The 22,948-nt window shown below is 59.6% G+C and overlaps 1 protein-coding gene across 1 annotated transcript; it reads right to left on the minus strand.

Moving 5' to 3' along the window:
* Positions 1–1,059: 1,059 nt before the first annotated feature.
* Positions 1,060–22,918, minus strand: LOC102461822 (protein brambleberry-like). Its single transcript, XM_075919979.1, has 13 exons — positions 22,844–22,918; positions 19,951–20,220; positions 18,726–18,854; positions 15,681–15,866; positions 14,949–15,171; positions 14,204–14,320; positions 10,685–10,864; positions 9,585–9,791; positions 8,973–9,135; positions 7,302–7,366; positions 6,060–6,235; positions 5,038–5,129; positions 1,060–1,825 (listed from the first exon to the last, which is right to left on the minus strand). Exons 2-13 carry the CDS (start codon positions 20,197–20,199, stop codon positions 1,690–1,692), a joined length of 1,923 nt encoding a protein of 640 aa, XP_075776094.1. The 5' UTR covers positions 20,200–20,220; positions 22,844–22,918; the 3' UTR covers positions 1,060–1,689.
* Between the last annotated feature and the right edge of the window lie 30 nt (positions 22,919–22,948).

Raw genomic sequence — 22,948 nt, forward strand, 5'->3', positions numbered from 1 at the left:
TTATTCTTCCCCAACCCTCTCCTGCCTTCAGCCTAGCCCGTCAGGCTCAACCCGCCAAGACTACCCTCTACCCCACTGCTGTAAGGCAGGGCCCAGCTGGCGGTGGGGGAAAGGGAGGCCTGAAGCAGCCAATAGTGATACAAGTTTGCAAGCTCTCAAGCTACATCTAGACTGGCATGATTTTCCACAAAAGCAATTTTTGCAGAAAAGCGTCCGTGCCAATCTAGACGCGGTTTTGTGCAAGAAAGCCCCGATCGCCATTTTCGCCATCGGGGCGTTTTTGCACGAAACAACACCGTGTTGTCTACATTGGCACAAATGCTTTTGCACAAGAGGGCTTTTCCCCAAACAGGAGCAGCATAGCATTTCTGCAAGAACACTGACAATCTTACATGAGATCATCTGTGCTCTTGCAGAAATTCAAGCGGCCGGTGTAGACAGCTGGTAGGTTTTTCTGAAGCAGTTGCTTTTGCAGAAAAACTTGCCCATCTAGACACAGCTTGGGAGTGCCTAATAAAGCCAGGAGCTGTGCCAGCCTGAGGCAGCCAAGAGAAGTTAGCACCAGAAAAATTGCACTTTTTAATGTGCCCTGCTCTTCCCTTTGCCCTGGGCAGGGTGGGGCGCAGTGGGGCTCTTATTCTGGCAGAGAGGACCAGTGTCAGCAGCAGCAATAACTTCTCCCCTCCCCCCCCCCCCCCCAAAGAACAGCTAGTAGCCTCTTGAATCCCATCTACCAGACTGCCGGGGGGGGGGGGGGGGGGGGGTTCCTTGTATAGACTCAAGCTAGAAGGAAGGGAACGAGAATGGGGGTTAAAACAAAAGCCAGACTCAGTATTTCAAACCCCTCCCGGGTCCTCCCAGAGGGATGGTTCACAGCGCAGCCCTGGCTCACCACGGTTCAGTCTTGGACAGTCAGGCAGGTCCGCCCCTTGGCCTTTGGTCTATTTCTTCCATCGAACTTAATACAACCACATGGCCGTTTAGCCAGTGGCTGGAGCCCCTGCCCCACACCACAGCACCCCCACGTTGCTTTGGAGACAGACACAGGGATCCCAGCCGTAGAACGACGCTGTTTATTGAACCAAGCTGTAAAGAGCAGATTTCCGAATAAAACATCCAGGCCCACCTGCCGACATGGCACCACCTGGCCCCCGGCATCTTCACCCACCAGAGCGGTGGCCCATTGGGGTGCAGGGCACCAGGGTGGGAGTCTGTTCTCCCTGCTCAGCAAAGCCCTAAGGAGTGGGGGGGGGGGGGGGGAGAAGCAGGCCAGAAGAGCCAGCAGGAGCTGGGCAGCTGCAGCCACTGAAAACGCCCCCGCGACTTGTCAGAGTGGACAGCTCCTGAGTCGGTGCCAATGGGGAGGCTCCTCGTCCCCTGCAGGTTTCAGGAGAGCCCCAACTCCAGGCAGGGCTGAAAACTGGAACATTGGCAGAGCAGGGTGGGGATTTCAAATGGGGCTTTCCTCAAAGCCCAGTGGGTCCCTAAAAGGCTGCCAGGAAGGGGCTGTCGGCCCTCCGCAGCCGTAGTCCCTCCAGGCAAACACACGTACACGTTAAAAACCAAAGGCAGTGTTTAAAATAACCCGCAGGGTGGCTGTGGCCGAGACCTGGGGGCTGCTGCTCCTGGGATCCACAGCTCCCTGGCCAGCCACCCACGGTCCAAACCAACCCAGCGGCTGCACAGAGCTCAGCTGGCGTAGGAGACTTGTCCAGCTGCGTGGACATGGCAGAACTCCTGCCCGGGAACGGCCTTCTTCCTGCACAGCTGCCCAGCCCTGGTGGTGCCCTGGCACCGCAGGCGTGGAGACATTGACGAGGTGGACCTGGAAGGACAGCGGGACAGGCGGATTACACCAGCAGTGGCTCAAGCATGGGGTCAGGCAGCAGGCGTCATCCAGGGCTAAGGGGGTCTCGGGCAGCAGGCCAGGTTTGTTGGTTTGCCAATGGAGAACACGGGAGGGGGAAGTTTGTTGTCCTTGCTGATCAGATGACTGGCCAGCCACTGACTCAGGCTCTTCCCCCTCCCCCCTCAAGCCTTGGTCCATCCCTGAGAGCAGCTCTACTGCCCTGCCCATCACTCAAGCCTGTAACCTGAGAAGCATCTTCCACTCTGCGCTCTCTAGGTCCTCACACTCCGCCTGGCTAAATCCTGCCAGTTCTTTCTGCACCACCAGAGACCTGGCTCTTCCCCACCACCGACAGCTACAACAGCCGTCCAGGTTGGCAGCTCCTCTCCAGCCCCGCTGAGACATCTGGCCCCGCAGAGCCCTGCAGAATGGGGCTGCAAAGAGCAGTCTCCTAGTGCGGTTCCCCAAGGGTCCATTCTTGGACCAATCCTATTTAACCTACTGATAAGTGATCTGGAAAAAGAGGTACACGAGGGCTGTCTCTAGACTGGCAAGTTTTTCCGCAAAAGCAGCTGTCTCCACTGGCCGCTTGAATTTCCACAAGAGCACTGACTTCCTACTGTCTGAAATCAGTGCTTCTTGCGGAAATACTATGCTGCTCCCGTTCGGGCAAGAGGACTTTTGTGCAAAGCTGTTGCACAAAAGGGCCAGTGTAGACAGCTCAGATTTGTTTTGCGCAAAAGAGCCCCAATGGCAAAAATGGCGATCGGGGCTTTTTTGCACAAAAGCGCATCTAGATTGGCATGGACGGTTTTCCGCAAGAAGTGCTTTTGCGGAAAAGCGTCCGTGCCAATCTAGACGCTCTTTTCCGAAAATGCTTTTAATGGAAAACTTTTCCGTTAAAAGCATTTGCGGTAAATCCTGCCAGTCTAGACGTAGCCAGTATGGTATCATCTGCAGATTTTGCCACCTAATGGCTCAAGATAGTGAAGACCAAAGCAGACTATGAAGAACTCAAAAGGATCTCACCAAACTAGGTGACTGGGCAACCAAATGGCAAATGAAATTTAATGCTGGTAAATGTAACGTAATGCACCTTGGAAAAAATAATCCCAACTACACATACAATATGATGGGGTCTAATTTAGCTAGAACTACTCAAGATCTTGGAGTCATTGTGGATAGTTCTCTGAAGACATCCACTCCGTGTGCAGCAGTAGTCAAAAAACCAAACCACCTTGGGAATCATTAAACAAGGGATAGAGAATAAGATAGAACTTCTTACTGTCTCTGTATACACCCATGGAATGCCCACAGCTTGAACACTGCGTACAGATGTGGCCACCTCCCCTCAAAAGAGATATTGTAAGAGGTTCAGAAAAGGGGCAATAAAAATGAGGAGGGGTTTGGAATGGCTGCCATATGAAGAGATTAAAAACACTGGGACTGTCAACACTGGCCCAATCTTGGGCAAAAGCTGCTGCTCTTGCGCAAAAACTTGTGCCTGTCTACACTAGCGGCGTGTTCTTGCGCAAGTAAACTGACATTCTAACGTATGAAATCAGGGCTTCTTGCGCCAGAATTGACGCTCCCGCTCAGGAATAAGCCCTCTGGCGCAATAAGGGGGATATGATAGAGGTCTATAAAATCATGACCAGTGTGGAGAAAGTGAAGAAAGTAAAGATATTTACTTGTCCAAATAAGGTAAGAACTAAGGGTCACCAAATGAAATCAATAGGCCGCAGGTTTAAAACAAACAAAAGGAAGTGTTTCTTCCCGCAACACACTGTCACCTGTGGAACTCCTCCCTGAGGATGTTGAAGACAAGGACTTTTAACAGGGATCAAGAAAGAGCTAGATAAATTCATGGAGGTGAGGTCCATCAGGCTATGTCTACACTGCAACGCTATTTCCGGATACCAGAGGTAACCTGAAATAGCTATTCTGCATTTTTGAACATGCCAGTTATTCTGAAATACAAGCTCGCTATTCGGATGTCCCTGTAAACCTCATTCCACAAGGAGTAAGTGGCATTTCGGAATAGCAGTTTATTTCAAAATAAGTGCTGTGTGGACAGTGCCAAATTTCAAAAGAAGCTATTTCTAAATTAACTCGAAATAAGCAACACAATGTGCCTAGCTCAACCTGCATAGCTTATTTCAAGCTACGGGTGCACTGTAGACGTACCCTCGATGGCTGTTAGCCAGGATGGGTTGGAATGGGGTCCCTGGCCTTTGTTAGAGGCTTGATCATGGGAGGATTCCCTGCTCTGTTCTCCCTCTGGGGCACCTGGCATTGGCCACGGTGGGCAGACAGGACACTGGGCTGGACCCAGTCTGGCCATTCTGATGTTCTAACCTAGCCCTTGGGCCGTGACACCCGGCTATGGAGCCCTGCACTTAACTCTTCCCCATGGCATGGAACACAAGCTACCTGTCTCGCCTTCATGGCCCAGCCTCTCCCTCAGCATCACAACACCAGCAGCTTGTGTGTCACGCCAACAGGTAGAATCAAACCGGGGCCCTCTGGCTCTTAGAACAGGAGCCTCTACGGCAGGAGCTACAAGCCAGCTGGCTCCCGGCCAGGGCTGCAGAGCAGACTCATTCTCGAGTGGTGTAAGAGCCACTCGCCGGGACAGGGACCCACGCCCAGCAGGTGAGCGGGTTACACACATTCTCACTAGATCAATTTTGTGCTCCCCCCAGGCAGCCCCTTGCGCGCGGGGCCAAGAGCTGCAAAGCCACCTCGCTATCTGCCACCCAAACTCTCCTTCGCGGCGTCTGCGGAGCCCTGAGGAGGCAGCTGGCACGCCGAGCCCAGAGCCTACCGTGCCGTCCCCCGGGGGCTCATCGTGCCTTTGTGCTCCTCCTTGGTCTGTCTAGTTACTGGAGCCAGGGACCACAGAGCAAAGTCCGGCGCCAACGGCCTGGCAACTAGCAGAGACCACGGAGCATTTCGATCCAGCTTGGGCCCCGTGGCAAGCAAGCCAACAGCCATGGGGCCGCCGCGGCACCCTGCTCAGTGTGGCTCGTTGCCCATCAGTTCCCCTTGCCTTACAGGCAGGCTGGGGACTCGCAGGGGTAACCCAGCCCGAGTGCCCTTGGGATGCCAGGGGGGAGCCCGGCCAGCGGGAATCGGACGTCTGGCACAGAAGGCCCCTGCCCAGGGGAGCGGGTCCCCATACTCACATGTCACTAGCCAGGGACCGGTCCGGGCTACTGTACCGCAAGCTGGCCAAGGGCTCGCAGGCGGGTCCCAGGCGGCGCCTCTCCAGTGTGGCCTGTTTGGGAAGAGGGCAGGGCATGCGGCGTTGGCAAGGGGGAGTCAGTGCTCCCCAGGAGCAAGAACCACGATGGGCCCAACCCAGCGTCCACCCCTCTACCGGGGATTGGAACCGGCGGCCGCGTTCTGCTCAGGAGCAGTGAGACCCCTCCGTGGGGAAGTGCCCCAGAGCTGCGGCGCCAAGGCCCAGCAAGAGGCGGCAGCACCGGGGGGAGGGGTGTGGAGCGATGGCCCTTTGGGGGTGGTTGCAGATTGGATCCAGCCCGGGCTCCAGGCTGGAGAGTCAGGGGCGCTGGGGGGTCCCCTGGGGCCTCCCCCTTGACAGCCCCAGGAAGGGCCAGAGCCGGCACTTGGATAGGTCACCTGTGGCCGAACCCAGCCTGAACAGTGCCACGCCCCCAGAGGCCACGCCCCTGCCAGCTCCAGCCAATCACAGAAGCCAGCTGGGTGGGCCACGTGCCTGGGAAGTCCACAAGGGTCAGACTCCTCGTGCACTGACCTGCCCCGGTTCCTGGGCGCCAAGAACCCTGATCTCTAGGCCAGGCCCCCTTGCACCAGCCCCACGCCCCGTTAACAGCCAGCTCCTGCCAGCAGCAGCTTAGCCCAGCACAAGAACATGCCTTGTACCCCTCTCCCACGCAGGCCTGCAGCAGCTGGTGCCAGGCCGGCCCCGGCGCTGGGGAGAGGCCCACAGCACTGCTCAGTGATGCTGCAACAGCTGGCCCTGAGCCCCCCCACTGAACCAACAATGAATGGAGCTCTCCTCCCCCCCCGCCTCTCCGGCTTCCATTACTCAAAGCCCATTCTCCCCAGGCCCCTCCCAAGCAGGCAGCTCGGACTCCCACCCCTCTACCGCTCCCCACCCGGCAGCTCCAGCTCCTACCCCTCCCCGTGCCCCCATGGGCAGCTCCAGCCTCACCCCACTTACCCGCCTCTCCAGCACCTCGTGCCGGGTGGTGCGGCTCAGGCTGATGCGGCGCAAGTCTCTGACGGGGCCCGGAGAATCCAGCCGGGCAGAGGGTCTCTGCTGTGGCTTCCAGCCCGCCCCTTCATCCCCAAAGGGGTCTCCGGACAGTGGGGACTCTCTCCCCAGGCAGGTGGCATCTGCAAGACACTGCTGGCTAGCCAGCCGAGATGCTGGGACGCCCGACCATCCCCTCCCCCCTCCGAGCCAGGCTTAGTCACTCAGTGCTGGAGCCCAGGGACTTTCCCATGTTCTCCCTCCCCCAGTCCCACCCGCGTCGACACAGCCCCCCACAGGCCTGGCACCCCCCCCAGCTCTCCAGGCACGGGCCGCTAATGCAGCCGGGGCTCTGGGCGATGTAGGCAAGGGAGGGGCTCCCAGCAGCTGAGGAAGGCTGGGGCTGCACCACACAGCCAGGGTTGGGTAGGGCTTGGCTGCGGGGGAGGGGAGGGGGGCGGGACAGAGACATGGTCTGGGGGAAGGGGTGTGGCTTTGGGCAAAAGGGGCGGGGCTTCAGCTTGGCTTCCCTAGCTGGTCCTTCACCCGCGGCCCATGGCCCTGGGGCAGCCCATGCCGCACGCCCCTCGCCCCATGGAGGCACTGCAGCGCCCGCGCGCTTTGAGGAGCAGCAGAGAGGAATCGCACTGGGGAGCTTTAAGCAGCCCAGCTGCCTATGGGGGCGGGGGGGACAGACAGCAGCCCAGTGGCTCTGGCATCTGGCATCAGCTTAGGACAGGGAAGGCCGGTGTGGAGCCCCAGCTCTGCCACAGGCGCCCTCCAGCGAGTCATTAGCCTCTCGTGCCTCAGTTTCCCACCCCTGCAGTGGGGCTAACAAGGCTCCCCTGCCACGCCAGCGCAAGGAGCGTCAGGCTGTTTGCCCAGTGCTTTGCGCTCTCTGGGCTAGGGAAGAAACAGCCCAGCTGTTGTTTAAGGCAGGCGGCCCCTGTCCAAGGCGAGTGCCGCACCCGACGGGCGTCCAACCTCCCCGGGAGCTGGGGGAGGGTTCTCCCCCAGGGACAAGGTTTTGCATCGACGGGGCGGTGGCCGCGAGAATGCCGCCTGTTTCCTGCAGCGCTGGCCCAGCTTCCAGCCAGCCGGGGACAGGGCTCCGCCCTCCGGACGCAGCCTCCTTTGGGGCTGGCCACAGCTCTCCAGCACCGGGCTCTGTGGGTGCCCAGTCCCTGACCCCTGCACGGCCTCACTCACCCTGCAGGCAGCTCAGCTCCTCCAGCGCACTCAGCTCCTCCCGCAAGAGGCCGATGTCCCCCTCCCTGCCGGGGGAAGGAAGCAGGGCGTGAGGTTCCATCACAGCTGGAGTTTCCCCCAGCTCCTGCCCCGTCCAGGACTGTAGGGTGTCCTGGGGGGGAGGGGGCGCCTTGCAGACACCAGCTGGCCTGTGCCCCCCTTTGCACCAGGCATCTCTCGCCAGCCTCAGCATCTCGTGAAACTTACCAGCCGATGCACCGAGGCGCGCTCCGGGGTGTGTGCATTGCACCCATAGAGCGAGAACCATTGAGATCAGAGCCATAGGGCGGTTTGCGACGGCTGCCCCAGGCCCTGCACTTGGGGGGCCCTGCTGCAGCACCTCAGCCGTCCGATGCATGGGGGCAGTAGCGGGGGGGCAGTAACAGGGGCCCAGGGGCCCACCCCACACTCACTGCGGCAACAGGATCCCGAGCTCCCCTGCAGCCTGTTCTGCTCCGCCACCGCCCCTCTCCAACTGTGCTCCGCTCCTTGCCCCTGTGCCAGACCCCATAGTAGCCCCCAGCTCAGGTCAGGCAGGGAGGCGGTTTGGGGGAAGGGGTGTCAGAGGTGGGCAGAGCGGGGGAAGAGGGGGTTTGTCTTGGGCCCCACATCCCCCTAGGGACAACCCTGCTTGCCCCAGACACGAGCCCAACCCTCCCCCTCGCAGGGCACCGTAGGAGAGTGGGGGTGACCTCTCACCGCGATGGTGGACTGACCCGGCGGGGCCACTGGGTGCAGGATGGAGGGGGTCCAGGAGAGGCCACACTAGCCCTGGCCACGCCCCACCACCCTGCTGGCCTGGGCAGTCGTGGGAAGACAGGCTGCCCCAGGGAGCCAGGCCCCACAGCGTACCAGGCTCCCCACCCCCAAGCTGCACGCGGAGGTGTGCGCCCGGGAGAGCTGATGCCACAGCTACATGCAGGAACAGCCACGCCCGGGTGTAACCTTGGCTCAGCTCAGGGCCCACCCGGGAGCCCCACAGCATCTGGGCAGCAAGAGAACCTGCGCCCTGTTAGCCATCAGGCCCGGAGACGCTGCCGCTTGGTTTCCCCGCCCGGCACGGAAGGGGCAGTGCGAATAGCAGCCTGCGGGAGGCTCAGTGCTCTGCAGCCAGCAAGCGGGGCTGCTCCTGGGATGATCCATGCTCAGCTCTGCCCTCCCTGTGCCTCAGTTTCCCCAGCCGCACAGCCGGAGAATGGGATACAAATCCTGACACAGAACACACCGATTCCTCCCGCTGCACACAGACCGCCCCACCCCCGCGGCAGACAGGGACATGCTACATGAACCCGAGGGGCTCTCGCCACCGGCCCTTCCCCTGGGTTAGTTGGCTCCTCCCACCTGAATGTGCACTCTCTAAAGCCTGCCTCGTTTTCAGGCAGGTGCTGAGTGCCAGGGAGCGTGTGTGGCCCCATTTTCATGGGGCCCGGGGCGGTCTCAGGTTCCAGGCCCGTGTGTCGAGTGCTGATCCGGACACTCGGCTAACGTGTGATGAAGCCCTTGGATCCGCGCGGCGGGAACGCTGCTCAACAGGCACATCTGGCCATGAGCTGCCATCTTCCGTACCAACCCTCCAGGGCTCCGGATTTTCCTTCCTTAGCCCCTTGCCCCACCGCCCCCTCCCGCTCCTACCTGTCGGGGGTGGAGGTGATCCGACAGCGGCGCTCGCCCTTGGGCGCGGCGTCACGGCCGCCGGCCCCTGCTGCCCTCTGGGGAGGTGGCGAGAGCGCTGGAGGCGGCTTCCGGCCCACGGTGCTCCGGGCGTCACGGCACACGCCGGCCAGCAGCCAGGTACCTACACACAGGGGAGCTGGGGTCACGTCCGGCCGGACTGTGGGACCCAGGATTCAGCATGTCGCTGGAGGGAGATGCCCCTGCTTAGAGGTGGGTGTCCAAGGGATAATTCTGGTGCCACCAGCGGCTCCGACACAGGAGGGCTCTGGCCTGGCCCAGCCTGGCCCGCAGGGGTTAGCACAGGCGGGTGGGAGCAGCGTAACCCGAGCCAATAGGGTGGCCCTGTCCCCCCTCTGGTGCATCGGTGGCCACAGGAGCAGGCGACGGTTTAGGCAGGGGGGTGACTCAGGCCTGTCGAGCCCCCTTCACCCACCCCCCAGCGCGTCCCCCACCCCAGACTGGGGCCGTCTCCAGCACCCACTCAGCCCTGGCCGGCTGCGGAGCCAGCGCCAGCTCGGGGAGCGGTTTCGGTGCCAGCCCAGGCAGGGCGGGGGAGCCGGCTGCGCTCACCGGCCACGACCAGCACCAGGAGCCCCGTGAGCGACCGGAAGCCCAGGGAGCCGGCGTGGTTCAGCTCCGACAGCGCGTTGGCGACGACCAGCAGCAGGAGCGCGGCGCGGGACAGGCCTGGCGTCTGCAGGAAGGTCAGGAGCAGCGCCGCCAGCAGGAAGTAGCCGGCGTGCAGGACGCAGGTGTAGGTGGCGCCGAGGCTGATCCCTGCCGAGGAAGGGAGAGGGTGAGCAGGCAGCTCCGTGCGCCAGGCTCCTGTGGTGGCTGGTCCCTGCCATTGGCATGGGCAGGGGAGAGCCGGCTCCTTATTCCCAGGGCAACATTATGCCCCCAGCTTTGCTCCAGGTTGGGAGGGGGTCACCACCAATGGGCCCGCTAATCTTTTCCAGCCACGTGCACATTTTTCCATCCACGTGTGGAATACATTTTTTCCTCCATGCGCCAACGCATGTATGAATGTGCACCACCACCAAACACAGCCTCGCTGTGGGTGCTCTGCTCATCAGGGCGGCATTGGAACCTCTCCTGAGCAGCCGCACAAGCGTGACAGGGAACCCTGGTCACCACCCACGTAATTAACAAGGGGCCAGGCAGCATCTCTGCTGCAGGATCTGCCCGCGCAGCACCTTGCTCCCCCCACTGGCCTCGGACACCCTCCCCCAGGATGGGACCCTCTGCTCCTTCGCCAATGCCTCTCCCAGGACCCCTCGACTCCCTCCCCAAGCCCATGCTCCCTGGAAGCTCCATGTCCCGCAGCCAGAGCTGGGCCGGAGAGCAGGAAACCAACCCCAGGGCTCTGAGCCAGAGGGGAGAAAGGCCCTTTGCCACCATAGACTCCAGCCCCACAGCCCCCGGCCGGCTGTGAAGTCAGACACCTCGGTCATGTGCCCCCTGCCACCCAGGCTGCCCTCCCCAGCATAGCAAGCTGGGATGCAGAGCCCGGGGGGGGAAGGGGGAAGAGAAACCTGCAAGCAAAGCCCCATCCCCTTGGCTGGCCTATTTCCTGCCCACGTGCGACAGCCACTGAGCAGCGCAAAGCCCAGGGAGCTGGGGCAGGATGAGGCTGCCCCGACACGCACGTTACACCCGCCCCTCGTCACCTGCCCAGCCAATGAAGCGCTGGATGTGCAGCAGCCGGCCCTCCACGCTGCTCTGCATGCGATCCACCGCCGACAGCACCAGCCCCAGGCTCCGGTTCACCCGCTGCAGCTTGCCCACCACCTCCTCGTAGTACAGGGCCGTCCGGTTCTGGTAGGTCAGGAACAGCGCCAGGTTGGACTCTGTGCGGAGAGGGCAGAGGGATCAGCGCCAGCGTCGTAGCCCGGCTGGGATGGCGGGGCAGGGAAAGCAACGAGGGGCCGTGGGAAGGAGGGTGGCGACCGTGCCAGGATGGAAAGGGGATTTGCAGAGGAAGTGGGACCATGGAGCAACGTTCCTTCTAATTGTTGCCATATTTGTGCAGAATACATTTTGTTTTATGCACCGAGGCAGTTCTAGATGTGCACCACCAGTGGAAACATGCCGCCAGCTGCGGGCGCTCTGCTAATCAGCTGGGTGGCTGCCCAAGTGCTCAGCCAACAGGGAACACAGCCGTGAAAGGCTGTGTGGGAGGGACAGAGCACACGGCCCACGAGGCAGAGCGTTGGGACACTGACAGAGGGATACAGTTCAGGTTGGGGGGAGGGACACTAGGAGTGGTCCTCCAGGTGAGGAGCTGCTCTTCGTAGGCAGCCTGCTGGAAAGAGGGGCCAAGGTGGGACGGCTGGGGGGATGCCGGACGTTGGTTCCCCCTTGGGAGCACAGTCTGGAGTTGAAACCCTTTGTCCTGTGAGTTGATTTACTCTGTTTTCCTGAGGGGGTATTGGGTCTGTCTTTATATTTAGGGCCCTGCCAGATGTCTGGTCCCTTTTGCTCAATTTCACAGTCCTAGGATTTAAAACTACTACTCAGACATGTCATAGGGGCAGGTATTTCAACCGGAGACTTCACAGGCTCCAGCTGCTAGTCTTGGGACTTCCTCTTCCCTGCCCTGGCTGCTCCCAGGGCCAGGTCAGACCTGCCCCCCCCAGGAATGTCTCCCAGCTGCAGCCCCCTCACCACCACCCCCATCTCCCCCAGGACAGATGGGGCCTGGTGCACAGTTGGAGCTCCTGGCTCTGGTGCCCCACGGCCGGGCCTCCCCTACATTTCACACAGGAGACCAGATTCTGTGATCCGTGACGCACGTGTCCAGCCGTGAATCTGGCAGACCCCTATTTATAGGGCACTGTTTTCACTCTAGCTCCCACCCAATTGCTGGGGTTTCCCCCTCATCGCGTTTGACGTGTAACATTCTCTCCGGGAGATGCTTCGTCCAGGCCCCTGCCCACGGTCGCCGCATCCTAGTGAAGCCGGTCACGTCACGGCAGGGCTAGCAAGTCAGCAAGTCCCTGTGGGATCTGCCTGTCCCTCCAGGACACGGGCAGGGCAGAACGGACAATCCTTGGGCTCTGGAGAGACGAGGGGGGCACAGATCCCCAGCAGCCTCAGTCTCCCCCTGAACAGCCAGGCCAGCTAGAGATGTTGCTTCAAGGCGGGTCAGGGGAGTTTGCAGGGAGCAGCCGGCCGAGACGCGTGACAGTTGTTAGTCCGGCGGCTGAGCCGACACTGGTAACACTCAGCTGTCACAGCAATAAGCGTGGGGCAACAGCAGGACCCCACTGCACCACTGAGCGCAGGGCGGAGCTCAGGAAAGGACGGATCAACTGGAAGACATTTTTTTCAATGAAGATCCAGAAGGAAGGTCCCTCTGCACTGTGAGCAAAAAGAGCCCCCCCTCCCCGACACACACACGGTCGTGTCACCAGCTGTTGGGCCTGCTCCACTCCTCGGCCTGGGCCCGTTGTGATCAATGGGCCTACAGATGGGTCCTCCTTGTGAGCCAAGAGCGAAGGCTCAGGCCCCCGAACAACACGCACATGGGGAGAGGGCAAGAGAGATGCGGAGCTGTCCACACACGGAGCCCAGCTGATCCAACTCAAGCCTGTGTCGAGATCCTGCCTGGTAACCAAGAGACGTGCAAGACCCGACCAGAACCGGTGGGTCGGACGGGAAGGCTGCCGGTGAACGAGGTAACCGGGGGCTATTCCGCCCAGCACGCCCTCGAGTCCTTGAAGGACAGATGAAGAGACAGGCTGCCGGGGACGCTGGGTGACCGAAAGAAGGTGAGATTGACCATCAGGGCTGCCACACACCCCCTGCCGCTGTCTCCTCAGACCCTGGGTCTGTTATCCTGCTCCGGAGCGGGGTTCTGACCAGAGGGGGACCCAGCTGGCCGTCACCCCTACTGACTCCAGCCAAACCTGGCCCCCACCACGAGGGATGAGAAGCCCCTTTCTCTTCTCCCCCCGCCCATGTGCCTGTCGATTCTTTGCTGTATTTCTGCACTTTTCTACCCCTTCGGACACAGACTGAAGGCCAGGAGGGACCGTCACAATCATCTGGTCCGACCTCCGGCATGTCACAGGCCAGAGACCCTCACCCGCACGCTCCTCTACCAGACCCCTAACCTCTGCCGGAGCGCCTGATGGCCTCCCGCCGTAGTTTGAAGACGCCACGTGGCAGAGAACCCACCTGTCACACCCGTTGGAAGCAGCAAGTGTCCCGTGCTGCAGAGAAAGGCAGACACTCCCCAGGGACTCAGCCAGACTGACCCAGAGGAAATTCCTTCCTGACCCCAAACCTGGTCACTGGTGAGCTCCTGAGCACGTGGGCCAGACCCACCAGCCAGACACCTGGGAAAGTAACTCAGAGCCCTCTCCGGCTAGCATCCTATCACCAGCCACTGGTGATATGCTGCCAGCGGTCTCAGCTCCACGCCGACCCCATCCTACCATCCCCTCCATGACCTCACCAAGCTCGGCCTCAGAGCCAGTTCGAGGTTTTGCGCCCCCACTGCCTTGGGTCTAGTAAGCGTCTGGCTTACACAGCCCTGCCTGTGTATCTTGCAACACGCCGGTCAGACTGGCCACAAGGAGGCAACTACAGGTAGTGCCCCAAGAGCCTGGTGCGGGTACCAGGCTGCCAGGCCTCGGGGCGACGAGACCGTGGGCTGGGCTCCTCCAGCAGCGAGGCCAGGGATGTTAAACCAGTGAACCGGTTAAACGCTAGCCCTTAGCCGGCTAGCTTTCAAACTCTAAGGCCTGCTGCACTAGTTCTGGCCTTCGGGGAATGGGATCGTCACCTCCAGTCCAGCTCAGTTAACCGTCCTTTCCGGGGGGAAGGGAAGTTATCTGAGAAAATGCACTTCTGTGGGTCAAATTCTCCCTCGCGAAAGCTCACACCTACACAAGCCTGATAGTCTTTAAGGCGCCTTGGGGCTCCTCATTTTTGCAGACACAGATTAACACAGCGGCCCCTCGGAGAGTCCTCCAAGAGACGGTCTCCTTTCCGTCTCGGGTACCAGGACGCTTACGGGTGGGTTTGCAGGCTGTCTCTGCCAGCCAAACCCTGATTCTTGTTTTGCACAGGACCACATGAGCACCTCTGCCCCGTGGCCCCAAACATCCCAACCCAGTACCCCAAGAGCCACCATGCAGCCAGCCGTGGGCAGCCTGCCGGCCCAGCAGCAGTCACGGTACCTATTTTGGAGTAGGCCTCCTGGGTTCGCCGTTGCATCTGGGCGAGGTCGGTGAGGATGGCTCTGTGTCCTCGCTGCAGCTCCAGGTCCTGGTCATCCAGGTGGCGGCTGACATTCTCTGGAGGGGGACAGAGGGGCTGAGCTCCTGGGAAGCCGGTCCCCACGTTAAGTGTCTCACGTGCTTGTGATCCCTTCACCCGCCAGTGGGAAAAGCCTCCCCGCCCAGGTGAGCCAAGATGCCACTTTGTCTTGCTCTTCCAGGCACACCGAGTGCCTCCTTCCTGCCTCCATGAGAGCTCCACAGGCACCCAAGGGAGGGCAGCAGGGAGAGGGGCAGCCACGTAGGCAGGAGCATCCTCCGGTCCAGCATGGGAGCTGCAGCCAGGACTTGGAGGTTCTTGCTCATCCCCCAGAACCATCCCAAGGTCCAGCCATTGGGCTTGCCCCAAGGACCACAGCACAGCTGGGATCAGACCTTGGGTCTGCTCCTGGTTCCTGCCCCCTCCCCCAGGATTTCTCTCCATGGCCCTGCTTTCTCTCCCATGCACCCTCCCCCCAACCATGCTCAGCCCCCATTTTCCAGTGTCATGATGCTCCTCCCCATCAGAGCCCCCCTCCTGTGTAGCTGGAAATCCCCCCCAGCCCCGCATTTAGCAAGATGGGAAGTCATGGCCCCCTCCCCCAACAGCTGTTTGCAGCCTCCAGAGATCAGAGACCACTCCAAGCCCGTGTCTCCCCATCCTCACCCATCCTCTTGGTGATGCCCTCAATGAGCTGAGCCACCTGCTGCTGCCCGCTGGCGATCAAGGCTTTCTCCTGGGTCAGCTGCTCCAGGTTGCTGTGGATGGAGGATTCTACCTGCTCCTGGCTGTCCTGCAGCTTCTCCTGCTGGAGCAGCAGCTCCTGCTGGCTGCTCACCACCTTGTGCAGGGACTCCGCAGTCAGCTCTTTCAGCTCCTCCTGCCCGTCCTGTTGGCCAGACACCGACTCCGTCAGGCGGGTGCCAGCAGCGATGCACCGGTGTGTGCCAAAGGCTGAGCGACGACTGGTCCCGGCACACTGTGCATCCATGGCAGAGCCATGCACCCGGCCATCAGTCACCTCCCCCCTTCCTTGAGCCGGCCCTTTGCTCATTGGCTCAGGCCTCTTCGGAGCCGCCCACCCACGGCCGACTTATCCATTAGGGCCCATGATACTTTTAGGGGCCCACGAAAATGTTTTAATTTCTTTTAAAATCAGAAAAAAAAAACTTTTAGGGTCGAAGAAAACGTTTTAATTTTTTTCCCTCACATCAGGAAAAAAACGAAACTTTTAGGGCCCACGAAAAATCTATTACATTTTGCCTAAAACAGAAAAAAAATAAAACGTTGACGTTTTTAAAGTTATAAAAAAAAAAAATTGTTAATATTGATATTATTATGGTGGGAGGGGCCCACGAAAGCCATAATGCAGCCCTGCGCCCACCCACCAGCACCCACCTTCAGAAGCTTCATGGCCTCCAGCTGGCTCACAGCGGCAGAGACCAAGGTGTTGACCGTGTGCTCCGCCCGGTGCTTGAACTGCATCTGGCGGGTGGCATAGCAGACGGCGCGGGCCCGGTTGCTGACGATGTGGTAGGCATTCCAGGTGTCGGGGTCCATGTCAGCTGTGCATTCCGCCAGGGTCTGGTTAGAAACAGCCAAGCAGGATTAGGTTCAATAAAGCCATGTTCGAGGCCCCTCCCAATGCCCCAGGGATGGATGGGAGGGGTAAGACCCCTTTCGAAGCATCCCACCATTCAGCAACTAATGGGTTAAACCCAGAACAGTAGGTATCCAGGAAGTGCTGGCAGAACCAATGGGAAGAAAGAGTTGAGATGTGAATTGAAAGAGAATCTCCCTGCTGCTGTTCTTGTGTGAGTTCAAGCCAGGAGCCTGGGGAAAAAGAGGACTTGAACCAGGATATCCATGCCTGGAAAAGGACTCAACCTTGGCAGTACAGACATGTGAGTAGACAGGGAATGTTTATTTAGATGCGATCAGGTTATTTTCTTTGTTTTCTGTTTTGGTTAAATTGCTCTGTGCTGAGTCCATGTGCCCGCCTCTCCCAATCAGGGCCGGATTAAGGGGAGGTGGCTACCCGGGAAGCTGCCCAGAGTGCCAACCTATGGGGGGCGGCCAGATGGCAGCTGTAAGGGGCGCCATGTGTCCGGGGGCCATGCGGCCCCCCCTTTAGAGCTGCCATCAGGCACTGTGCGCCTGATTGCAGCAGTAAGGCGTGCAGTGCGCCAGGGGGCGGAGCCACGCATGCACCGTGCGCCTGATTGCAGCAGTAAGGCGTGCAGCGCGCCAGGGGGCGGAGCCACGCATGCACCGTGCGCCTGATTGCAGCAGTAAGGCGTGCAGCGCGCCAGGGGGCGGAGCCACGCATGCACCGTGCGCCTGATTGCAGCAGTAAGGTGTGCAGCGCGCCAGGGGGCGGAGCCACACATGCACCGTGCGCCTGATTGCAGCAGTAAGGCGTGCAGCGCGCCAGGGGGCGGAGCCACGCATGCACCGCGCGCCCGCTGCCCAGGACGCAGGAATGGCTCAAGCCAGCCCTGCTCCCAATGCACTAACTGAAGCCGAATTCCAGGAAAGCAATTCTGTTTTAATCTGCTCTCAGTTGCTCTAACACCTGGCAACTAAGTATGCTTTACCAAGTATGGATTTTTTTTTTTTTGCTTTTGTTACCTTTAAGGCTAAGATCAGATTCCTATGCCCTCATGTGCCTGAGACTGAGAGATCAGCTATTAGAAATTATATTTTGTTTTCAAGAGCTCTCCTGACAGAGGGTAAAAAAGCTTGGGGGATACCCCAGGGGAAGAAATTCCCACGTCTTCCTGGGTTCCGAAAAGGGGTTTTGCACTTGGTGGTGGCAGTATCCCACAAGGTCAGGGAATCCGTGGCCATGGGGAGCTTTTAAGAAGAAGTTTCTAAAGGCAGGGTATTATTCAAGTCTTTTGCAGGCCCCACCTTCTGCACATGAAGTGCCAGAGTGGGGAACAGCCTTGACACCCCTGATCCTTCCTGCATGGCAACGCACAGAGAAAGCGAGGGGTGACGGATCATGGTGCATCGATAACGTCACAGGGACTGACGGCTTCTAGAATCCAGCAGAGAAAGGCAGACCCAGAACTGCCAGCTGGAAGCTGAAGCCAGATGAACGCCAGTTAGAAAGATGACCCATTGTAACGGGGAGGGCAATTAACCAGCAGGGACAAGCTTCCAAGGGGCAGGGTTGATCCTCCGGCTCTTGGTGTTTTCAGAACCAGACTGGCTGTCTTTGTGGAGAGATGCTTTCACCACACACTGGCTACTGACCTCAACACAGGGGCAAGTGGGTGACACTCTAGGTGCTGCGACAGGCAGAAGGTCAAACTGAATGATCAAATGGGCCATTTTTGGTTTGACCTACAAAACTAGGAGAGGCAGGTCACGATACAGCAAAGCTCTCCTGGGTCCCCACAAGCTAATAGTGTCTACAAGTACGGACAGTGTGGGACTCAAACAAGCTGGGTAAATCATCCGCACCAGCAAGACAGACCTGTCCTCCCCCAGCGAAGCAGCATTGTGTCGGATCCAAGTACCCCGCCGTGGTCAGTTCGCAAAGGCAGAGAGATGCTAGCCCCTAGGCATCAGATTGGACATCGGGAGACCTGAAGCCTATTCTTGGCTTCACCATGGACTCTGCATGTGCCCAAAGACAAGCCACGTCCCGGTGTGCCTCAGTTTCCCTCTTGAAAACAGAGTTGCACTGATCCACCTTTGTGGGACGTTTAGAACCCCAGAGTGGAAGAATGCTCTGCAGGAGCCGTTAGCGACAGACAAATTGACGCAGCCTTGGTGTGGGTGTAGACAGGATGTTGTGCTTAGCTCCAGATGTTAGAGGGAGTCAGGAAAAGAGCCACTGGAATGATCAACGCTAGAGGAAAAGGCTGGAAGAAGCCGGCAGCGCTCAGTGGCTAACAGCAAGCAGAGGAGACACCACACAGCTGAAAGGGGAGCCCCATGGGAGAGACCAGCAGCAATGGGAGGAGGACGGGGGACACGTAGGGTGGACAATGCGGCCTAGTGATCTCTCTGGGGCTGTGCCCAGGCAAGTGGCAGGAGACCCATTGGCTCCAAACACCATTGCAGGAACCGGCCTGGCACCGGGAGAGGGACCAGCCAGCCTCAGGGGTCTTCACCACTAACACCCAAGAGGGTCCATCATGGAAGTGACACGAAATCCCCAGGGCCTTGCTGTCCCCACGCCCCACAACGAGCCCGCCGGGAACAGGAACCCTCCAGGGTCAGCACCCCAGTCCCTCCAACAGCTTCAGCAGCTCCATCTGCAAGGAGGGGAGATGTGCCGGGGGGGGGGGGGGGGAGGGGTGACGCGAAGGTGTTTTGCTTCCTTCACACCCCAGGCCTGTGTGAGGGGAATCTCAGGCCATCTGCTGCCCTCTCCCCAGCCAGTGGGGCAGGGCGTGAATTCAGAGCCCCGCCCCCACCCCGCTTTACCATCTCGGCAGTGCAGGGGTAGGTCCTGCGCCCCTCCACGCTGGCTTGGCAGTTAAATAGGGACACCCCCAGCTTGGCCAGCTCCTCCTCCTTCAGCTCCGTACAGGAGGAGTGGATCCGGGCTATAACCTGCCAGCAGAGGAGACGGAGGAGCATTAGGGCTACAGCTGGTGCTTCCATCTCCCGCCCCCCAAGTGCAAAAGACAATGGCTCCTTCCCAGGTCCCATGGATCCCTGCCCCAGACTTGCTCACGACAGGAGAACCATTAACGCTGGGCAGCGACTCATGGGGAGCTCAGTTCCTGGGGCCACAGACGAGGGGGGTTCACTTCCCGCCTGCTTGCTGCCCTGCCTGGGATTAGCTGGGCAGCACCCAGAAGCAGGCAGGGCAAGGGAGACTATCCCAGCCCTGGGCCCTCCCCCTCACAGCCCCCTGCCCTGTCAAAGGGGAGTCAAGCCAGCTGGGGCCCTTCTGCCTCGGCTCCCCTGGAGCCATCATCCCAATGCCTGTCCCCTGCGCTCTTCCCCCTCCCCGAGAGCAGCTCTTTTGCCTCCCACCGACCGGGCTGGCTGCCCCTACCCACTTCGAGCTGCAGTGCAAAAATGGGCAGAGCCGAGATGCCGGGGCAAGGCAGCCAAGCCGCCTGCACCATGTGTCCAGCTGGTTCCATCGACAGGGGCTCTGGTGCTGCTCCTAATATGCACAAGAAACGGGGCTCGTATCCCCACAGGCCTCCCGGCAGGGATGTGCATGTACCGCGCGCAGAGGCTGCGCGGACCAGCTCCGGGGCTGGGGAGCGCCCCAGGGGTAGGAGGAAGCCTGGGAGGTTTGTTGGCAAAGCGGACAGACATGGTGACCTTCAAGGCCCACCCCCAGGACCCTCTTTGCAGGAAAGGAGCCAGCTAACGAGGGGCGGGGCAGCTACGGAAGACTCCAGCTGACACCAATGCAATTGGTGGCCACAGGGACCCAGCAGGGCCTGCAGCCAGTCACCGGTCTGACCAGGCCGCATGGTTGCCCCCTGTCCCCGCTGTGCCGTACGACCGGATCATGCCAACGTCTCTGCAGAGGGAGCGGCCCCATGGCAGGTCAGCACGTGCGCCAGCACTTGCCGGAGCGGGGCCTTGGATGGCACACACTTTGGGGCACGGCCCCCTCCCTCCTCCTGGTCTGTCCAGCCCAACCCACGGAGAGCCCTCCCGCGGCAAAGAGCCACAGCGACACCTGATGGTGACAGGAGTCCAGCGGCGACAGATCCAGGCGCCTGGCTTCAGCCAGGAATCGCTCGTCCCCGGTCGTCATCTCAAAAGGAGCAGGGGGGAGTCTCCTCGGGTCCGAAGCAGGTGTCGGGGGAACAGGGTCCTTTTCTGGAGCGGCGCCCTGCCTCAGCCAGCCAAAAAATCCAGAGGAGGGAATGACGAGGAGGGAGAGGAGGGTAGGAAGGAGGAGAACCCGGTGAGCCAGGGGCAGCATCTTGGGGCATGGAGAGGGATCCTGCAGGGAGAGAAGAGACAGAGTCCCAACGGAGAAGAGCCCAGGGAGTTCCAGCTACTGGGCAGCAGCGTTACAGCCAACCCCCTGCGCCCCGCACCGCTCCCTGACCTCCGATAGCTCAGCCTGGCTCTGTTAATATAGCAGGTCCCCCTGCCTAGGCGGGTCGGCACAGAACAGCTCTAATGAGCACCGTATTGAGCTGAGAGCGTGGCCCAACCAGGAGCAGGCTAACCCCTTCCAACTGGAAGAAGTGAGTGAATAGCACCAGCCTGACGTGATAACAGCTGTGCCGAGATCACGGCCTGCCACACCGATCCCACCGTCTCGCTGTTGCCTGGTACTCCCTGTGTGCGCCCACCTGTGACCTCATCGCATGCTTGGATCAGAAGCTCATTGGGAAAGGGATGGTCTTTTTCTTCTGTGTTTGGGCAGCGCCTAACAACGCCACACCTGCTATGTCTACACTGGCGGCTTCTCGTGCAAGATCACGTCCACACTGCCATGTACGAGCTGTGCTTTTGTGCAAGAGCGCCCATGGCAGTGCGGACGCTCTCTTGCACAAGAAAGTTCTGATGGCCATTTTAGCCATAGGGCTTCCTTGCGCAAGAAATCCCTGCCCAGCATCCACACTGCCTTCTTGTGCAAGAGCCCCTGCACAAGGGCTTACACCTGTTAAAAAAAGAGCGTAGCTCTTGTGCAAGACGCCCTCTCTTACCACGCCGTACTGTAAATGTCCTTGCACAAGAGCGGGCGGGCAGTGTGGACGCTCTGCGGATTCTTGCGCAAGAACGGCTGTACTTGTGCAAGAAGCCACAAGCGGAGACACAGCCCTCGGGTGCTACAATAATACAAACACCGCTGATGTTTGTGTGAAGGGCTCATGAGTCCTCCTGGGTTTCCTCCGGCATCTCTGAGAGGAAGGAATGATCCGATTGCTAGAACACACCCAGAGGGCACAGGCCTCATGGAAACTTACAAAGTTCCACTTGGATGCATGCTGGACTGATCAGTCTCCATGGGCCACACATGAGCATGCAGCTGCCTTGTGTCTCCGGTGTACAGAACCAGAAGCTGCTGTGGCCCTCCACAAGGTAACATTAAGGCACATTCTCTAGATTTTTCTGCAGCTGGTTTTAAGCAGGGAGCCAGGCTGCAAGGGTAGGAGCCTGGAGTGGTTAGGGCCAGTGCTGTTGCATACATACCTGTCACTGCAGCTTGCATTTCACCCCTTGGACCGTAACAAAACACTTAAAGAGGAAAAGCCCCCCAGGAGCAATTGAGTTAGGCTTCCGGGTCAGGTCCTGTTCCCCAACCAAGACAGGAGAAAAGGTCTCCTCCTTCATCCACTGTCGGGCTCAATTAATTCCCTTAGGCTGCATCTAGACTGGCAAGTTTTTCCGCAGAAGCAGTTGCTTTTGCGGAAAAACTTGCCAGCTGTCTACACTGGCCACTTGAATTTCCGCAAGAACACTGACGATCTCATGTAAGATTGTCAGTGTTCTTGCGGAAATGCTATGCTGCTCCCGTTCGGGAAAAAGCCCTCTTGCGCAAATGGACCAGTGTAGACAACGCAGTATTGTTTTGCGCAAAAAAGCCCTGATGGCGAAAATGGCGATTGGGGCTTTCTTGCGCAAAACCGTGTCTAGATTGGCACGGACACTTTTCCGCAAAAACTGTCAGATCCTTTCTATCCGAGGGCAGCACACTTCCGGGGGTAGCGCCATGCATTCAAACGTTGCTCCTGACTTTGGCCATCATGAAGCCAGACAAGAGAGTCTTATCAGAGAAGCCTTTCCCCTCTCTGAGTAGGGAACAGCCACAGAAAGGGATGTGAGGAATGGATCAGACCAGCCAACACGCAAGTTCAACCACATGAAATGAATGTGTCTGTGGAAAGCATTTTCCAAACCCCAATCTCTGTTGGTTTTGCTGCCTTTCAGGCCAGAAGGTGCCACGTCAGCACGTTGTACATTGTAGCTCAAAGGCCCTTCCATCTGACGCTTTGCGGTCAGATTTGTTCATACAACCCATGCACCATGGGGAAGACCATTCATGTTTCCCAGAAAGGGAAACTGAGGCCACAGACTGTGACGGACCTCAGAACAAAACCCAGGTGTTCCTGGCTTGAGCCACCAGATATTGGGGGGTGGGGGTGTCTCTGGGGCCTTTGAACAGCCGTGCCACGGCCCCTCACAAGAAAAACAAATCTGGTTGTGGAACAGAGCTGATCTTTGGATGCAGAAGCAGACACACCAGGTCCTACCTGGGGGGGTGCAGGGTCTGGGGGCGCCCTAGGGGCCTGAATTCACATGCCCACCGCAGAAGGCCCAAGCCCTGACCCTGACCCTGCTCCGCCCCCAGCAACCGGCCCAGGAGATGGGGGGGGGATAGAGGGGGCAGCTTGAGTGACAGCTCGCCTGGGGCCCATACACAGCCCAGCTGCGGACACAGCTGGCAGCAGGGCGGGGGGAGCTGTGTGTGGGCGCTGCTGATCCCAGATGACTAGGGGGGGGGGGAGCAGCCAGATGCAGCGCTGCCAGCCTGGAGCATCCCTGCGCTGCGAAGGCAAGAGGAGAACGGAGACCACGCCCCCACCAGGACCCCACGTGGGGCGGTCACTCACCTGACTCCGCCCCTGGGGAGAAGCGCCTCGTTCCCCCGGGCGCTTATGAATCCGGCGCCCGATGACGTCGCACGCGGCGGCAGCCAATCCGGAGGTGAAGGCGGG

The sequence above is a fragment of the Pelodiscus sinensis genome, chromosome 2, assembly GCF_049634645.1.
Source record: "Pelodiscus sinensis isolate JC-2024 chromosome 2, ASM4963464v1, whole genome shotgun sequence".
Taxonomy (NCBI): Eukaryota; Metazoa; Chordata; order Testudines; family Trionychidae; genus Pelodiscus; species Pelodiscus sinensis.